The following is a 20,197-nucleotide window of genomic DNA, read 5'->3' on the forward strand; positions in this document are numbered from 1 at the left end:
CTGTTCTATCGTCCGAATAACAAGGTCGATGCTAAATTACAAAAGAAAAATTAAATCAAAGTAAAGCGGACCAATGCTCTAATGATTCTGTTTTTTGGGCAAATCTTCTGACTACATTTAGGACCCGTTTGGCAGATACGAAAACAGTGAAATGAAAATGGAAAGTAAATCAGTACATCTAATGCCCAAAAAAACAGAGACTCAGGATCTCTGCTAAACCTTCCACAGCCATGAAAATTAACACCCTTTCATAACAGTTAACGGACATCATCCTTCATAATAGAATCTTAAAATGATTTCTATCTCCAACTTCTCCATGCAGCAGCACGCGAGAGTGAATGTAGAAGAGCTTGTTTCCTTTCGGCTGATGTAACCTTTGCGGTATCTTGTTTCTTGATATTTAGTAATAGTGTTCAAGAGGCCAGTTACCATCAAAATAAAGGTGAGTGATCCTAGTTGAGATGTTGGCATTATAATCACAAAAAAAAAGCTTTCATATCTCTATTTTCTATGTCTTCAAAGAAGATCGGAATCACAAGGTTAGGTTAAGATTAAAAAGTAGCAAACTTTCAATCACGCGATTATGTTAGAACCAGTATTTGAGACAGGGTTAAGGGGCAAAACTATCTCAAAAATTTTCTTCGAAGAGCTATGTGTCACAACCTATGTCTAAAAAGAGGAAAACCTACAAGGTTTAGATGTTTTAGAGACATCCAGGACAAGAATTTCAAGAAAGTCCAAAGCGTTCAAAAAGAATCTAATATGTTCTAAAATGTTTTAAAAGCATCTAGAATAATACAGAATTATCTAGAGAAATCCATAAAGTTCTAAAAGATTCTAGAAACTTATGATGGAGGAACTTGGAAATCTCTAAAATATTCTAGAATATTTTAAAGTATTCTAAAATGTTCCACACATATCTTAAAGATTTGTCTCTAAAAATATCTTTGTAAATATTTAGATATTTATTGTAAATATTTGTATAGAAAACTCTAGAGAATGAATGTGCACCGTAGGATTTGATAGATCTTCACCATCTGTTAAGGAGGTGAAAATTTTTTTAGAGAAAGGGGGAAGCCTATAAATACCCCCACAATCTTCATTTGCAAGCAACAAGCAAAGTAAGTAAAGTTATGAACTTTCAAGTTCTCTTCTCTCTTATGTTCAAGTTTTCTAATTTCTTTGTCTACATTCTGAGGGTTCGGCTGATTTAGCAAAGATCAAAAGATTGATCACGCTAAGGCCAGCACATTTTAAGGATAAAGGAGTTCCAAAGTGGTGACAACATGTTAGCAAAGCCAAGGTTTGAGGTAGCTATGATTCAAATTCATACTTGTAGGCGAGGATGTCGGGTGTAATTGAGGAGACTCTTGCTAATGTAGAAGAGAGGAGAGGGGAATTTCAACCTTTACACCATGGTGGAAAGAAGGCACAAGGAATTAGTACGATGCACATGGAGGACCTTGCTATTTTGTTGGTTAAAATCAATGTCTTAAAGAGAACCATGGAAGAGATGGTTTATAAGGTTGAGAAAATTGAGGATGATATGAGTATGCTGGAAGATCAAACTCTTAGAGAATTTAAAAGGGTAAACAGTTATGTTGAAGGTCTAAGTCAGACTCAAGTTTGCCAAGTCAATGGGCCCTTCTGATAAGCCATCGATGAGGGAGGAGTTACAGATTGCTTGGAGGAATTATTACATCCCACATCAAAGAGACTTTAGGGAGGGTCTTAGCTATACACGCGGGTGCGCTACACGTCATACTAAGTCAGCTTGTAGGAGAAAAGGTAATGATACTTTGATCACCCGTGAATAGAATGGCATGGTCATCATGGATGGAAGGGGAGAAAGGTATGCACCGCACTCCGATGAGCTAGTTTTTTAGGAGAAGAGTAATGGGCCTGTAACAAAGAAGAAGGAAGATCCTTGCAAGAAGAATCCTTGGTATGTGAATCAAGTCAATAATGAGGGCATCATTGGATTAAGTAAGGGATAATGTCACAACCTATGTCTAAAAAGAGAAGAACCTATAAGGTTTAGGTGTTTTAGAGATGTCCAGGATGAGAAGTCTGAAAAAGTTCAAGACATTCAAGAAAAATTTAATATGTTTTAGAATGTTCTAGAAGCATCTAGAACAATCTAAAATTATCTAAAGAAATCAATAAAGATTTAAAAGTTTCTACAAGATTCTAGAAACTTATGAAGGAACTTGAATATCTCTAGAATATTCTGACATATTTTAGGAAGTTTTAAAATATTTCACATGTATCTTAAATGTTTGTCTCTAAAAACATTTTTGTAAATATTTAAATATTTATTGTAGACATTTCTACAAAACACTCTAGAGGATGAATATACATCGTAGGATTTGATTAATCTCTACCATTCGTTAAAGAGATTGAAATTTTTTAAAGAAAGGGGGAGGTCCATAAATACCCTTTCATTTGTAAGCAATAAGCAAAGTTATAAACTTTCAAAATCTCTCATCCAAGCTCTTTTTTCTCTTGTGTTCAAATTTTCTAATTCCTTTGCTTATATTTTGAGGGTTAAGTTGACTTAATAAAGATCAAGAGATTGATCACGTTAAAGTCGACATGATTCAAGGACAAAAGAGTTCTAAGGTTGTGACATATGGCTATCTTCATCTTTAAGAAAGAATAATGTTGTTCCAAAACTTTAAAAAGAATACAATTTTGTCCAACCAATATATTCGACTAACGTTTGACCGCTAATTCTTAGTTTGACAAATTTTACGTGTCATCTGCTAGTTCTTCTTCCTTGTTCTCGTTCATCTTCTCGCTATAGGGAAAAACCTATTACTAATTTGGAATCCCAATACAGCTATGCTGCAAAGGAAGAAAATGTGAGGGAATCCATTGTTTCTTATCCCTGTATTTCACTTCTTCAACCCTAGCCCTCCTTCAAAGGAACTCCTTTCAAACAATGGTTTCCGATTTGCGTTGGAGCTGATCTTGCCAAGAACTCGCACAAGCAGGTATGTGGTCAAGAGACGGAGCATAAATTCAGAAAAACATTTTTTAAATAAAAAATTTCTGAATTTCAACTGCCAGTGGATCTGAAGTCCTTTGTTCCCTTTTCTTATTTTCTTTTTTTAAGAAACAAGAAAGAGAAGGCCGAGAGCAGACATTGAACTAGAGAAAAATGGATTCATCGAAGTTTGAGCTTAGGTAGGAACTAACATTAATAAGAGGCAGAGATGGAGAAGAGGGTGATGAATGATTTGGAGAGGGCGTACAGTAATCAGCAATGAGCTTCCTCGACGGGTAGGTTCATTGCGTTGGAGATCTTTATCTACAACAGTATGGGAAATCAAAGATGGATAAACAAGATAATCTTAGGAAATGAAAATTAGTAACGGCAGTGAAACCAAACAGAGAATAGAGAGATAGTGCGTGCTTTTCATTCGTGTATGGGCATGTCAAGATTTGCACTCCCCTCAATCCCCAACCTCTTATACTTATTGAAGGAAACTAAGTTGTACTTTGATGTTTTCTTTCCTTCTTTTGATTCAATTGGCTGTTGAAATCATTGAAGAAGGAAGAAAAATTGCTCCCTAAATAGCCGGCTAAAAATCCTACATGTGAACCTTCAGGTGTATATACATTGCAACAAGAAAGGTTTGGTTGAGGGAATTCTAGCTAAGGTCTTGGCTCTATATTTTGATTATTGAATCTGATTGTGAATTGGCTGTGAAAATGAAATTCCTCTTTTTTTAAAAAAAAATTCTAAACAAATTTGGGTTTGATTGAGATAAAAAGATTAATCTTTTAATTGGATAAGCCTTTTCAATTTGATTATTGTTGAGTTTGATTTTACCAGCAGTGGAAAAGAAGGAAGAAGATGGAAAAGACGAAAGGTAAAAGAGGAGGAGAGAATCAGAACAGTTCAAGAAAGGGGAGAGCAAGACACGTGTCAAATTATCAATCAAAACAAAAAATTTAACAGTCAAAGTCAGTCCAAGTTAACAGTAGGATAAAATTGTACCTTAAAAAAAAAAAAAAAACCCTTTCAAAACAACACTGCTCTTTTTAAAAAGCAAGGATACCCATAGCCCTTTTGAAATGTGAGGGAGAATCCCCTTGGTTTACCTATCTGACATACTGAGCTGTCCTAACCTTGAGTCTTAATTCGTCAATACTGGATGGATCAGTTACAGTTACTGGGTTGAACTGAACTCATCAAAAGCCATCATATGTTGCGGCATCAACCACTTTCATTATGAACAATTGCTTCGTTCCTTCCCAGAAACATGAAATGATCATTCCATTATCTACGAAGATTAGCACATTCTCACAATTCATATAAGAAAACTACATACAATCTTAAATCATTCCCCCACCCCCTGCAATTCCTATACAGAACTATGGATTCCAAAAATTCCAAAATTTTCCATTATCACAGAATCAAAGTCTAGTACCCCATTTAATCCAAAAATAAAGGCTATCCAACTATTCATTCATCCCTTCCTACAACCAACTTTCTTCCCATTGACGCAACTTTTTATTTACTTCACCCTCCAAAAATCAAGAAACTAATCCCTTCAAGGACGGCTTCACTCAAACAAATTTTGCATGACATCATCTCTTAATTCATACAGATAGCAGCACCCAACAGAGAGAAAAACAGAAGTATCCTGTAAAAACAGGAAAGACGCATCAAGAAGCTCACAACGCAGCGATCCAAAATACTTGAGCAGTTTGACAGGCTTAGTTAGTATTTTAGTCCCAGCCCATGAACTACAAAAAAAAAGTGATTAAAATAACCGTTCACTTCATAATATTACTTAAATACTAGTTTATGTGGCGAAATTTAAATTCTCTTAAAAAAAAAAAAGATGGACAAGATAAAATTAGCATCCTAAGGAACAAAGATGGAGAAAATTTTTGACGAAGAGTACACCTTAACAGCACAGAATACAGTGAATACCAAATCTCTACTCTCCAGGTGCAGAAACGCCTTGCTTCAGTCTCTCCCTCTTCATCTTCTTCTTCGAGACTGGCTTCTTTTTTCTAGGAGGAAGGGTTCTCTGTGCATACATGTAAAGGACATAATTTCCAATGAGGAATGTCAATAGCAGCCCACCAACAACCAGGAGAACTACTAACCCTGGATTGAATCCTTTGGCTTCAGAATTCTTAATCACATCTCCCTAAATGACATGATAGAAAAACACATCAGAAAGAAATCAACAAGAAGAAACTGCAAAATTAATGTACACAGATAAAAATTATAGACAACTAATTCACCACTTACAATTCTTGAACACCTTTATAGCCAGAATAACATATCAACCATGGTTTTGATCAGGTTGGGGCCTCCATATCTTTTTTTTTATTTTTTCTTTTCTCTTCTTTTCTTTTCTTTTTCTGTTTCTTTTTTTTTTTTTTGGGGGGGGGAGATGATCAAGAGAAAGGGAACCATATATGACATGGCGCAAAAATGTCTTAATTGAAGATTCAAAGCTAATAGTGGAAAAAATCATGGCCTTCGTTAACATGCAAATGCTATCACAATGAGATGAAGACATTTAATGTAAGAGTTTCACCCTGTGAGCGTAATTTCCAGGACCGTTTCCCCACCCCCCAAATTTAGTGCCAAATAATACCTTCAATCTTGTTATATATGATATCGTTTCTCCTTACATTTCTTACCAAACTCCTATAGCAACGTACAAGAACTTTAGTTCATTTCTTATAACTGCATTTGTTGCCGGAACATGATGGCTAGGCCCCACTTCTCTATACATGTGCATCGAACTGATATATTGACATTAGAATAGTTAATAATGCAGTGAATTAAAGGAATTGTGCTCCATGCAACATCTCAAAAGGACTCCCGACATTTGAAATGGAACACCTATATCAATATCGCCGTTAAATTTTTTTTAAAAAAATGAAAGTATCATTCCTAATTGATATTGACTCCACGGAAGAATTATTCAAACGAATCAAGAAAGCCTTTTTGCTTAAATACATGAAGGGACACGCTAAAATTCTCTCTAAGTTAGGCAAAAGGCACAGGCTTGAATGGAAAACCAATATTTTCCCATGTTAATAACTAGCAGTCTATATCAGAATAAATGTCACAATATTTTGCCTTTCTTTAGGAAAAATTTCTGGCCATTACAAGAAAAACTGAATCGTCCATCAAACTCCTTTACCAAATCGAAGATCTGAGCAGTAAAGAACATGCCCACTCTCATGCATGCCATGATCTACTTCAGTACTGAGCGGAAAAGGATTTCAGGTGCTGGCAAGTGACGTTATTCATAAAAATAAATAAATAAATAAATACATATTAAGATTAGACTCCAAATGAATTTAGATATGTCAATTGGATCATCCAAAGTATAGATTCATTGACGCAAGACAACTACCGCGCGAAAAAATTACATAATTGAACGTGTCATTTACAGATCTAAATGATATGATATGCGATCGTGAAAGAAAAAGAAGGATGGAAACAAAGAGAGGAAAGAGATTAGCACCACGCGATCGAAAGAAGGAGGGACTTTATCAGCAAAATCAAAGTCATCGGCCATGGCTGCCGCGCAAAATCTAACAGATCCACCCGCTTAGGGAGCGGCCTGGTTTTCACAGCAAAGCGAGTAGATTCCAGAAAAGGGGTAGAACGCTGACGCCGTAATTATATATTGCTTCAAAACGCTTGTTGTCCCCCATCCGCGTGCGTTAATGTAAGACAAAATTCTATTAAAAAATAATAATAATGTTTTCAATATCTAAAACTTGTGTATCAATTATCAATTTAATATTTAAAAATTTAATATTTTATATTGTCTTAAAAAAAGTTATATCACATTAGTTATTAGATTTTGAAATACAAATGTTTAGATGAGACAAATTAGTTTATTATATGTTTCTTTTCTCATTTTCTTCTTCTACTTTTAATTCCTTATTTTTTATTTTCCTTTAGTTATTTTCTTTCAAACTTATCATTTTTTTAGAATGAAAATAAAATTATTTTTAAATATAAAAATGATAAATAAATATTATAAAATGTAAAAATTATTTTTAAATTTCATACATTTTAGCTTTTTATAAAATGACATATTTACCTTCATTTCCATTTCCCCTTCCTCTTCCTCTCGCTCTCCTTCTCTCTCCCTTCTCCCACCACATCTCCACCCTCTTGAGCCCCATCATTTCTACGTAGCTAAGCTTGGCCGCCACACACTCCTCTAATCATCCATCTCGTCTGCACGTTGTCTTCTTCCATGTGAGTCCTGGTGTTTTTGTGGCCTGGAACTTGGGGCATAAAGGCGAAGCCAACTGCCCGATGAATTGGCCCTATGAAGCACGGATACTTTAAAAAAATAAATAAATATATCTGTATTTAATATATATCTGATATAATATTTATAAAATATTTCTACATACATATTTCATATTTTAACATTTATAATATAATTTTTTTTAATAATTTTTTATTATATCACTTAAAAACTTAAAAAAATATTTAATATTTTGATTGATTGTTATAAATTTTATTATATATTGTTTAAAAATTAAAATACATATACTTATATCATAAAATATTAAAATATACATTATAAATATTCTTATATTCATATTTTAAAATTTTAAAAATTTGTTACATTATTGTATCATGTTGTATCGTATTGAATATTCATATTTGTATCCATGCAATTAAGGTTACCCCCTCTAATGATTCATCTAGCATCGAAGCTGTGGCCGCGGACGGTGGAGCGCACCGGCAGCTTACAAACCAATATGGTCTGGTGGGTAAAACATAGCTAGCCGTTTGACTTTTATTATTTCTATATATTTGTGTTTTGAATTGAATGGGTGGGCATGTACAAGTAGTGCAGTTTTGTTCGACTCTCGCACAGGAAGAGAAGGGAGTTGATGACGTGTAGAGGAGATGGTGGGGTCCAAGATAGGGTCGTGCCTTTGGCCAATATGACGGCCATCTTAGGTCTTAAAAATAGTTCACTTGTATCTTATATAACCAATTATTATTTTTTTTGTTAACGTTTGATGTTATATATTGTATAATTAATCATTTTTTATTATTTATAGAATATTATTAAGAATACTAGTAACAGTTGCTGTTGTTAGAAGTAGTTTTTTAAAATTAAAATTGCTTAAATTTTATTTAAAATCAATCATGTTAGAAAATAGATTTAGTTTTTGCTCCAAAAAAAAAAAGAAAATAGATTTAGTGAATTATTTATATTATTTACTAGACATGAAATGTTATATTTACTTGATTATAAAAATTTAATATTTAATTTTGCAGTTCAAAAGGCTCAAAAAATTATATAAAGATATATAAATAATAATACATTAAGTCTCCTAGATAATTTTGCGTTAGGTCCTAAAATTCTTTCACACAGCCCTGGTCCAAGAGGGTGAAGATGTGACCAAAGAAGGAAGAGGAAGATAGAGACAAAGAGGAAGATGAAGAGAGAGGGAAGGAAAATAAGGGCAAATATGTCATTTACAAAATGTCAATTAAGTCTCTCAACATTTAAAAATAATTACCACATTTCACAGTACCTATTTATTATTTACATATTTCAAAAAAAAAATTAATATCATTCTCTCACTTTTTTATGATTAATTACACTTCTTTTAATTAATCTATATGATTATCAACTCAATATTTTACTATTTGTGCGAGCATGTTTTTGATGTGTAACCTCCTCTTTAAAAAGAAAAAAATAAATTAATAATTGATAGAAATTTAAAAGATCAGAGTGATAAAAATTAAACTAGATCAATCATATAGATCATTCAATTAAATTTAGGAGACTAGAATTTTATTATCCCAAAACATATAATTTAATATAGGATCACATAGGATCAGAGGGATTAAATTTATCACGGGACAATTTCTGAATCCAATCTCTATCAATTTTATTCACCATTAATCAAACCTATACTTCATACATATTTTCCCTCTATTTACGTAATTTGAATACAAAATTTTACTTAGTAATACTATAGCCACTCCATTCGAATACTCGATCAAATGGTCGTGAATTTGCAATTATCAACATTTGGGTAGTAGCTTTCCGCGTAGCAATTTTCTTAAAAATTCACGATGTTCATAATTTTATAACTTGCTAATAATTTTTATAAAGATATTCTTAATAGAATTACTCACACTAATAAAATTCATTAGATATAGTATATAATTTTAATTTTTTTTATAATGAAGAGTAATATTGGAATAATCTTCATTAATTTTTTTTGGCCTGAGAATAATCTTCATTAATGGAACAACATTTTGTTGAAAATATCTTGTATTTTAAGATATCAAATTATTTCTAAAAGTATATTATAAAATGTGATGGAAAGATGCAACTCGGAGGTTGCTCGGAATTTGATTTTTTTTTTTTTATAATGAATTGCCCGGTGACAGTTTTATATTCTTATAATGTTGTGATTGTTGAATTAACAAATATTCTCAAAGCATACGTAAAACGGAGAATGATGCTTTACGAGATGAAAAGTCAGCGGGAGCTGGATGTCACCAGCCGACGCCCAAATATGAGTGAGCCCCAAAAGTTTCTCCACAGAGACGTTGGTCCGAAGGTGATTAAGATCAGCCACGAATTAAACACACAATTGGGCTCCCCTTTAACAAAAATTAACGTCAGAAATGACAAGCCGTTGCAATATAGAATTGTTATTCGTTGCAAAATCTCCGACATCAATATGATGGTTAAGCTGTCACCAACAACAGAACTCCGTCCTAGTCCTCCTTCTCTTTTGCTTTTCCAAATCCCTACTACACTTCGCCCTTTTTCCCAAACCAAACCATCGACTCCTTCCTGCGTGTCCAATGCCCCCACCACCATCCCATTCAAGTAATGTTCAAAAAGGTGTATCCCAGCAGTATGTTGCTGCAGTTTACCTACGTCTACGTCTACATGCATGAATAAATGAATTTATTTTTATATATATACACTGAGTTGATAGATAACAAGGGGGATGATCCGGCCGTTGATCTGCATCACACTACATCTTCAACGTTGGAGCTGTTGTCTGACGAGGAGGAAGTGACGGCGATTACGCCGTTGCCGTCTGAAACGCTGTCCTGTAAGTTCATTAAGAGGTGGGATGTGCTGTAACTAGTGGCTGGCTTAGTCCTCGGAACAATCGGGACGTCGGCTTCACCCACCAACATCTGAACCACCGTCCTCATCGTGGGCCTGTTAAACGGGTCGGGCTGTGAGCAGGCCAGCCCGACTAATAGCACCCTCCTCATCTCTGCTTCGTCGAACTCACCGCACAGCCTCGCATCGGCCGCCATTAGCAACCTCCCTTCTCTGTGCATATTCCATACCCACTCCACCAGATTACTGCTCACCCCTACCTTACCAGCTCCATTCGCATCTTTCTCAATGGGTCTTCTTCCGCAGGCCACTTCCAGAACCACCGCACCGTAACTGAATATATCAGTTTTCTCTGTGGCTCTACCTGTGAGGAGATACTCCGGTGCCAGATACCCCATTGTCCCCGCCGCCACCGTAGCATCGGGCGACTTGTCGTGTTCTGTTTGACGAGCTAAACCAAAATCGCCCAGCCGGGCATTGAACCCTTCGTCTAACATTATGTTACTTGTCTTCACGTCTCTGTGAATTACCTGGTTTTCGCACTCTTGATGCAGATATGCGAGGGCTGAGGCAACGCCTAACAAAATTTTAAGCCTGTGCGGCCATGGTAGAGGTGTCCGGGCCTCGAATAACGCTTTATCTAGACTCCCATTGGGCATTAAGTCGTAGACTAATAAGATTTCACCTTGCTCGTGGCACCATCCTTGAAGACGAACAAGATTCCGATGTCTGAGAGACCCGATTATGGACAATTCAGATAAGAATTCGTTCTTCCCCTGACTACTGTGGCTGCATCTCTTCACCGCGATGATGTCGCCGTTCTCTGGCAATATACCCTTGTACACAGTTCCAAAAGCGCCATGACCAATAATTCTATTGGCATTGAAGCACTTGGTGGCTGATTTGAGCTCCTTGTAACTAAATTCTTTTGGCATTTTTATGATTTCTGAGGCAAGTGACTCGGACTTCTTAACGTGTTTGATCTTTTTTGAGCACACCCAAATGAATGCACCGGCGAACAAAGCTAAAACGAAAGCCCCCGCCGTCACAACCCCCGCGACGGCTCCAGGATTTTGCTTACAGATCTCGTTGTGACAGGTCGATTTAGTATTCTCTGGTTGAGTATTCGAAGCTGCAGGAGCCAATGAAGGAGGTGCCGACTTCACGGAACTGGCAGTTGAGTTCATCGTACTTAAAGTTGGAGGCGACGGCGGAACCGATGAACCCAATCCGGAAGGCGAATTGGAGTCGAAGGACGAGCTAAAGCTCCACCACGATATGCTGTGGACCTCCGTGCTTCCCTGCGTAGAGCCGGAGAAACCCACGTACATCAAGTCATTTACGTACTGATCGAGATCGAGATCGAATGAGAGGAGGGGATCTTTTGGTCTAATGTTTGAGTAGGAAACCCAGATGTTAAAGCCCTTTGTTGAGCCGTTGTATTCGATCCATGCGTTTACAAGATCGCCACTTTTTAGATCGATTCCAACAGATTCCAGGTCGCCAACATGTGTCGAAACCATACTATTCAGGTCCAGACCCACATGATTTCCATTAATGTCTTTGAACTCTACATCCATTTGAGTGTCGAATTCCACCGCCAGAAAACCCGAGGAAGAGCCATCCGCTTTAAGGAGGCCAAGGAAGCCGCCGGCGTCACCGAGGGTCTCAGCATCCGGCGCCATTAGAAAAGCGATTCCCCCACCAATGGAGGATGGATTCAGATTAGTAATTGAAAAGGAGAAATAGGTATTAAAACTCGCCGGATTGTGAGTGCCGGGTTGCCTGAATCTGACGGGTTTGGAGTAGAGAGCTCTGCCGGAACCAGAGTTGGGGACGGCGAGATCCCTTGTGAGCCTGACACTTTCATTGTCCAAGTGAGCATCTCCGAGGAGTTTGAGACTGCTTAAAGTTAAAGTGCCGAAGTCGAATTCAGTGATGGCGACTGTAAAGACGCAGCTGGTGAAGCAGAGAAACAATGCGAAGGGGATAAAGATGATAGTTGAGAATACGCTGGAAATTAGCAACATTGCTCAGTTTCGGTAAAATCCCATTGGGAAACCGTGGCAGTGAGCGGTTGAATTGCCGATATTTTGCGGAGGAGGAGGATCGTTCACGGGCGAACAAGGTGAGGGATGGAGGCAGATGACGTTGTGAGTTGCGAGTATTCTTTGCCTTCGAGCAGAACCAACCCGAGCAAAGAAACAAAGACCGAGACGTGGGTATGGAATCCCAACTGGGAGTAAGGAAGACAGGTGGATAATCATGCGGACACGTGTCCCCTCTCAACGGTAAATTTTCGGTGATAAAGAAATCTTTATTATTTTTATTTTTTTGGGCTTTGGTGAATGTAAAGTAATGCTTGCTTTTAGATACTAGGCATCAAGACGCACGTCACGTGGCTGTAAGGACGCGTAAACATCACGCTCCATTAAATTGAGTTTTTGCTGCTGCAAATCTTGTAAAAAAAAAAGCACTAAACTAAATATACATCATAATAAAAAATCATGTTTAAATAAATTAAGAACTATATAAATAGAGCACCCGAAATTTATCCACACGAGTAATCAATCAGAGCTTGATCTACGTCAAGTCGTAATATATATATATATATATAATCAAGTTCAAGTCCTGAATATATACAACAGTAAAAAAATTGATTTCCACTTGAGGATGAGAGCATGTACGGCAATTTTGAAAAGGGAGAAAGACGAAAGTGGCTTGGAGCTGTTTAATTGTTGATTTATAATAAACAGGGTTTGTAATTATTGATGTATGCTGGGACGATGGTGAAACAGGAACGTAGTAATTCTGGTCACTAGTCCGTGCCTTCCCACGCGTCCAAGGCCGATGAAAACAAATAATTTGGCTCAAATAAAGTTTAACCGTATATTTATTTAGCCAAAAACAAAAGCTTTTATTTAGGACGTAAAAGCAAGAGTGTTCTGCGGACTGCGTGAAGGAAACCAAAATTACAAAAAAGCGAGCGTACGAAGTTATGAACATTGAATGGCGGGGCCAAGACAAAACCGAGAACGTGAGCATGTGATGATGAGAACCAAAAAAATGATCAGAGGCAACGACTTCTGGGGTTTTTGGTGTATAATGTTAACAGTAGTAGAGTATTATATATTTTTGGAAGCGTCAACTAATGAATAGGCGGCAGATACCGAATGGTGCCGCGTGCTCATCACCCTCCTAACTCTCCATTTCAATTTAAATTAATTTCTATGATTGATTTAAATTAATTTTTAAATATTCTTAATATTATATTTATTAATATAAAAATTTTAAAATTTTAATAAATATATTTATTATCAATCTTATTAGTATAGATTTAATCTAATAATTTACTTTAATATTAAAATTTTTTGTAATTTTATAATTTAATTGTCCAGGTCAATTGAAATATAATTTAAATGATTTAATTTAATATTAAAAAATATAAAAAAGCAGATCTCCACATATTCGGCTTACACGCCTGTTTGATGGCCGACTCATTTCTTGGTACACACATTCCAGCTAGCTATAAGGAGCGGCAGTAGATCTACCCAGCACCAAATGAGAAGTTCATTATTCTCTCCCTTGGATCTCATATTTCCACTGTTGTCAAACTTCCCAGACACGTGTAACGCAAGAGATGTGTGGGTCTCTAGTTAGTGAAGCTACCACAGTGGAGTTATTATTTAAGATCAATATTCATTTCTATCCTTGAACTATCCTCAAAAAGACACCCAATATCCCAAATTCAACTTTGGTCTATTCTTGCCCTTAAACGTTTAAGGTTAGAGAATTTTTGCCCCTGCCATCAATTGGGGTTAAGTTTAACTGTTAAATAAAAATTTTGTTGATTGAAAATTAGTATGTGACGGTTCACATACACTCTAATCATAAGCATTGTTTTGCTCTGTTTTGTGAGATGCAAACAGAGCTTCCTTTGTCAGTTGGACTTAACGAGGTTTTAGTCAGAAAACCTCGTCCAAAGGATGATTCATTGAGGAACCTTCATGGATTGTTACATCGGGGTCTATCATCAGGCACTGCAATTTTATAACTATCCCATTGTCATATTTCCACTATTGTCAAACTTCCCAGAAAACAGAGTTCACATATACTCTAACCATAAGCAGAGTTTTGCTCTGTTTTGTGAGGTGCAAACAGAGCTTCCTTTCTCAGTTGGGCTTAACGAGGTTTTAGTCAGAAAACCTCGTCCAAAGGATGATTCCTTGAGGAACCTTCATGGATTGTTACATCGGGGTCTATCATCAGGCACTACGATTTTTAGGATGTCACTATTGTTGTTTCCTTAGTTGTCTTGTGTATCTTTGTTTTTAGTTTGTTATTTTTGTTTGTATGGTGAATGTATGTGTCTGTCTGTTTGGTCCTCTTTGTTCTATTTTGGTACGTGCAGATATGAGTTTTTTGAAAACCAGAGCAGTTGTGGATCTGGATTTTCAAATTCTATGAGATATTTTGTCTTCCATTGATCTCCTTTTTCATTGGAAATCATTTGGTTCTATGGGTCGCGGTGCTTTTCAAGATTCTTAATGGACCATTCTTTGGATTGGTTACTTATCCTGCATCAGCGAGCTCCTCACATTCTTTGCATGTTCACAAATTACAGGATGGGTCGGGGTGTTATAGTTCTAGCCCTTGCTCGTTTTCAATTCGATGTTATTTTTCTATTTGGGCTCCATTTTATTTTCCTTTTTTTCGTTAGTCAAACTCTTATCATGGGCTTTTCAGTTTTAGTTGTGAAAGCCCATTTTGCTTGTAGCCGTTTGATATTTTAGTATAAGGTTAAGATTTAATTTTACTCATGTATTTATTTTTTTAAAAGTATTAAATATTTTATATTTTTAAATAAAATAATTTTATCCTTGAATTATTTTTTAGAGAAAAAAAAATCTCTTTTCGTTAATCAACCTTTAATTTATTCATTTTTTGCTAACATGTCATGTGCTTGGGTCTCCATTACAATAATATGTAAGACTTTAATCATATTTTTTAATACTCATTTATTTTTAAACTCTTTTTTTAGGAGTACTAAACATTCTAAAGTTTTTTCTTGAAGAGTTGGGCACGCTAAAGTCTTGTTAAATAAAATTTATTAAATATTGTTAAAATATTAAATATTTTAATATTTAATAATTTAAATATTATTATTTAAAACATTACACTGCCCAATTTAATACTTTTTATATTTAAAATATTATTTGTTCAAGTATTTTATAAATTTATAGATGACTATTTATTTTTTATATATCGATATTTGATATTTTCTCTGATATAGTATTTAAATTATTACATCTTTTATACGTGTCGAATATTGGTTAAGTTTCTTAATTTTTTTAATCAATTAATGATCTTTCTTCAAAATATTACATTACCCAAATCTAATACTCCGTGTATGTTGCAATGTTGATAATTAAATCATAAACATGACAAATTAGAACTAACAAAAATATTTATTTAAAAGATATTGTTTATTTTATTAATATGCTATAAAAAAATTTACTTAATAAAAGAAAAAAATAAAAAATGAAGAGATGAGAAAAAAAAATCTATTAATTTAGAGCTTCATTCATTTCATTTTAAATATAAAATTATAAAATATCAAATTAAAATATTAAATTGGGCAGTATAATATTTTAAATATATTAAAATATTTAATATTTTAATAATATTTATTTAATTTTATTTTAATAAGATCTTAGAATGTCCAGCACTTTAAAAAAAAAATTTAGAGTGTTTAATGCTCTTAAAAATAGAGTTCAAGTGTAAATTAATATCAAAAGATATTTTACACCTTATATGTAATTGTACATAGGCCCCACATATATGTTATGTTGGCAAAAAATAAAAAAACTAACAGCTAATTAACAAGGAGTTATTGCTGATCTGAAAAATAATTTAGAGATAAAATTATTTTATTTAAAAATATAAAATATTCAGTTTTAAAAAATGTACAAAATCAAACCAAAACCTTTAATATATTGGCTTTACTTCGAAAAAATATATACTTTAACCATCCACCTCAGATTTTTTTTTTTTTTTCTAAAAAATTTTTACCCCCTCTTTGTCTCCTTCATTGCTTCAATCTTCATTCCTCTTCTCTCACTCGAACAGATCGTGATGCTGCCTTTTCTTCCTCCTCTTCGTCTCCCCTTCCTCTGCCATAAGCCCCTTCCTCAATCTACAGAGTTGAAGGTTTTGGACAAATCGCTCCTTGCTTTGCCATTGCTCTTAGATTTCTCATCTAGACTTGCCGGTGAGTTGGGTTCAAATCACCAAGTCGCTCCGCCTCACCAAGCCGTGGACGAATCAACTGGACTCGCCAGTGAACTCTGATTTCTTGTTTGATTTCTCTTCGATGAAGCCATGAGTTGGTATTCATGTGCTTTTTATTCCCGTTTTGGAGCACTTCCATACTCAAATTCGTCGCCAGCATAGGTCTTCTCTTCTTCCTTTCCCTTGTCGGTCTCGAACTAGACCTCACCTCCATTTGCCGGAATGGTCGCTGGGCCTTCATTATAACAGCCTCCAGAATCAATTGACGGGCTTTCCTCTTGCACGATGCTTTTATGGGTTAGAATATTCTGGGTTTTTTCCTTGTTTTTTTTTTTCTTTTGTAATCACTGGCCTAAAGAGATTTGTGCAGATCTGTTCGATTTTATTCTTGATATATGGGTTTATGTAAATATGGCTTGATTACTATCTTGCTCAATTTTGATGGTTTTGAATCTGACTTGTCCATCTGATTTTTGATATCTGGGTTTTTGATTTCGTTTGTGTACATGTCTGGGAGAGTGTGTCAGAGTGTTCTGTTTTCCTCCGTAGGGTCCCTCATTTTTTTTAATATAAAGCCACGAAAAACCATACAGAATGTTTAAAATTTAATTATATCTAAAATTAAAAAAATTTTATAATTTTATAGTTATTCATTAAAGATTTAAATATTAAAGTTGTTGAGTATTGCTTGATGAGTCAAGAGTCAGCACATATATTTTCTTCTCTATAGACATGATTAAAGATAATCATTCAATCTTTTATAGTGAGATCTCTAACATTCTTGATAATGTTAAATAAAAAGTGACTCTTAGAATAGTTGTTATCAATAAGAGACAACGCCTCCATCGAGTTCGAGTAGATATTGACTTTGAATAATTTCTCATTCTAATAGAGGCAAAGTCTTTTAAAAATTCTCATAAGTTCTGCCTATATGTGCTAGGATGATAATTAAAAAAATTTAAAATTTTTTTAATCTAATTTCCTTTATCACAATGCTCCCAAATTTTAAATGCACAGCAAGTGTACAGATTAAATGTGATACAGTGAAAAAGGTTGTCCCACGAAGAATTGAGGAATTAGACACAAACGAATTTATTTTTATTTCGGTTAAGTTAATCAATTAAAAAATAAATTTTTTATTAAATTAAAAATAAATATGAATAAAGTAAAATAAGGTTAAAAAATATATTTGAGGTAACCTTAACAATTAAAAAGCAACCTAAAAATTCTAATCCCTTGTATTACTTTACAATTCAATTTTTTTCTATTTATTGAGATTTAAATTAATTTTAAAATCAAAGCTCAAATTTAGATTTATGTATGTCCATTGCAAAATTCCATAATCTAACTATGATGTGATATTTTGAACAAGTCTTGATTCAATTAGGCACAAGTCTTAAAAGATTACCTTGAGCCCTTGAATATATGTCTATCACAAACACAAATTAAATTAATTATAATTCTAAGTTTCTTAATAAACTATCTAATTGAGATTTTCCTTTGTTAAAGAAAAATTTCATGATCCACGCACATACTAAAATTAGTCATCCAATAATATGAGAATAAAATAAAACATATTGAGCATTAAAGCATCTATCAAAATTAATAATTAGAAAAACATCTACCTCCAAAGTATAAAGTTTCATAAAATTTCTAAGGATAAAAGAAAACTAGTCATTTATGCTTTAAATATGTATAAAAGTTTATAAACAATACAAAGAATCAAAATCATAAAGTAGTAGAATAAGAGAATCTAGAAAAATCTCTCAAAAAGCTCCATGATGACTTTTTAATTTTGAATCTAAATGTCAAGACCTTGGTTTATGCTCTCAAATTGCTTGCTAGGCTCCACATTTAAACTTGGATTATCTGAGAAGTCTAAGAGGGATTTGTTTATAAACTTTTGGTGCTCATTTGGCTTTCAATTTACATCTTACCTTGTGTGAGTTGATAAGATTTTATTTAATTTTGCATCTGGATCTTAAATTAGATGCTGCCACGTGTTTTTTTTTTTTTACTTCCGCACGCAGTTAAATGCGGACTTGTCTCTATGTGCTTTTGTTGGGTTTGATGGATATTACTGGTTTTGAATTTTGGACCTGAGAAGATGACATTGCGGATGACCTTCAAGGCCTGGGTAGTTGGTCTGAAACTTTATGCAATATTGACAAAGGAGAAGAGAACCCCCCCCAAAAAAAAAAAAAAAACAAAAGACTCAATTTGCCGCATGACATGACAAGTGACATAAAAAGTCAAATAATTTGGTCTACATTAGCATTTAACAATCAACTTAACCCGAGTTAACTATCGGGGTAAAAAGAATTCAGTTTCAAACACTTGAGGATGAGAATGAATCGAAATTGAGTTAAGTATACTAGATGTTTCTACGATAATAATAATAATAATTTAGGGAGGGAAATGAGTATTAAGTCTATTGCTCATTGCTGTGGTGCGTGGGGTTAGTCTTCGATTAAAATTTGAATGATCTAAATTTTATGATAATAATAAACACAACAGTGCTTAATATTGTGATGAGCAGGGAAAACCAACGCGTGTGGAAAGAGTACTAAATACGCCATCACACAGTGAGCTTCGTGCAACTTACCCCACTCATCCACGCGCTCGGTCGCTTTCCCGGGCTCGATAGGTCGCACACAACACACAACACAATTCACCAATTAATTCAACCGTGCACGCCTTCGCCATATAATGGAAAATGATATGGCCCCAGTCTCAATAACCATGTCTCCCCCTCGCAAAGGCCACACATGTGATGATTGAATGAACTCAACTTTCGCCTAAACTATGTGTTTTTCTATGTAATCTTGGGCATTTATGTTAAGAATGACAGTGGCGTTCTATATCATTGTCACCCTCCACCAGCTTTCGTACGCAGTGAATGACACTTATGAATGATTGTATTTAATCATGATGCTCAGGTCCAAAATATATATATATATATATATATATAATGCCAACTTATATAAGAAACTTGCTTCTGTAAGTTCAAACGAAAACAAATTGATCATTTGACAGCCGCAATGCCAAAGACAACGATAAGGACAGGGGGAGCCACATGTATAATTTAAGAAGGAGTGATCGAGACTATGCAATTTACCTGGATGAGACACAGAGATGAGGTTGCAACTGATAATTTAAAGACGTGTGCAAATACAAGGGTTGTTTGTTTTCTGTTTTCAAAAACTGTTTTTTTCTTTTCAACAGAAAAATTTAAAAATTTATTTAAATAAGTGTTTCTTTATTTATTTGTTTGTAAAATTGTTTTTATTTTTTATTTTTAAAAATAAAGAAACATCTTTAAGTTGTTTTCTTTTTATTTTTCTCATTTTTAAAATACAATATATTTGATTATTAAAAATTGTAGTCACTTTAACAAATTTTTATTATTAATCACCACTACTAATTGCTTACAATCATCATCATCAATTTATTTTTAATTTTAAAATTATTTTTAAATTGACACAATCAAATGAATTTTCATTTTATTTTATTTTAAAAATAATTTTAAAAAATGTATTATAAAATAATTTTTAAAAATAAAAATCAAACAGGCCCTAAGAATCTTAATTATAAAATCAGGCATTTGAATCTTATAAATCTATTTCAATTATTTGTAATTAAGACTCACTTTCATATTTAAAACTATATATCTCGATCAGTTTTATTTTTCTACAAAATTTGTTGAGATCTTGTTAATAAATTGAAGCTTTGGGAACCTGGATGTCATTTTCTCAAGAGATGAGTTGGGACTCCGACTT

At 34.2% G+C, this 20,197-nt stretch overlaps 2 protein-coding genes across 5 annotated transcripts; both read right to left on the bottom strand.

Moving 5' to 3' along the window:
• Positions 1-3,919: 3,919 nt before the first annotated feature.
• LOC129302621 (DNA-binding protein S1FA-like) lies at positions 3,920-6,668 on the bottom strand. Of its 4 annotated transcripts, none has more exons than XM_054941554.1 (3): positions 6,510-6,668; positions 4,922-5,171; positions 3,920-4,292 (listed from the first exon to the last, which is right to left on the bottom strand). In XM_054941554.1, the coding sequence occupies exons 1-2, from the start codon at positions 6,561-6,563 to the stop codon at positions 4,956-4,958; spliced, it is 270 nt and encodes an 89-aa protein (XP_054797529.1). In that variant the 5' UTR covers positions 6,564-6,668; the 3' UTR covers positions 3,920-4,292; positions 4,922-4,955. The 4 variants fall into 4 exon arrangements, with proteins under 4 accessions (XP_054797529.1, XP_054797524.1, XP_054797519.1 ...); XM_054941549.1 differs by lacking the exon at positions 3,920-4,292 and adding an exon at positions 4,391-4,655; XM_054941544.1 differs by lacking the exon at positions 3,920-4,292 and adding an exon at positions 4,391-4,758.
• A 3,017-nt stretch (positions 6,669-9,685) lies between these two features.
• LOC129295665 (L-type lectin-domain containing receptor kinase VIII.1-like) lies at positions 9,686-12,387 on the bottom strand. The gene has a single exon (XM_054934207.1). It carries the CDS (start codon positions 12,155-12,157, stop codon positions 10,025-10,027), a length of 2,133 nt encoding a protein of 710 aa, XP_054790182.1. The 5' UTR covers positions 12,158-12,387; the 3' UTR covers positions 9,686-10,024.
• Positions 12,388-20,197: the final 7,810 nt, after the last annotated feature.

This window comes from Prosopis cineraria, unplaced genomic scaffold (assembly GCF_029017545.1).
Source record: "Prosopis cineraria cultivar Desert tree isolate PC_DT_omini unplaced genomic scaffold, ASM2901754v1 PC1, whole genome shotgun sequence".
NCBI classification, from domain to species: Eukaryota; Viridiplantae; Streptophyta; class Magnoliopsida; order Fabales; family Fabaceae; genus Prosopis; species Prosopis cineraria.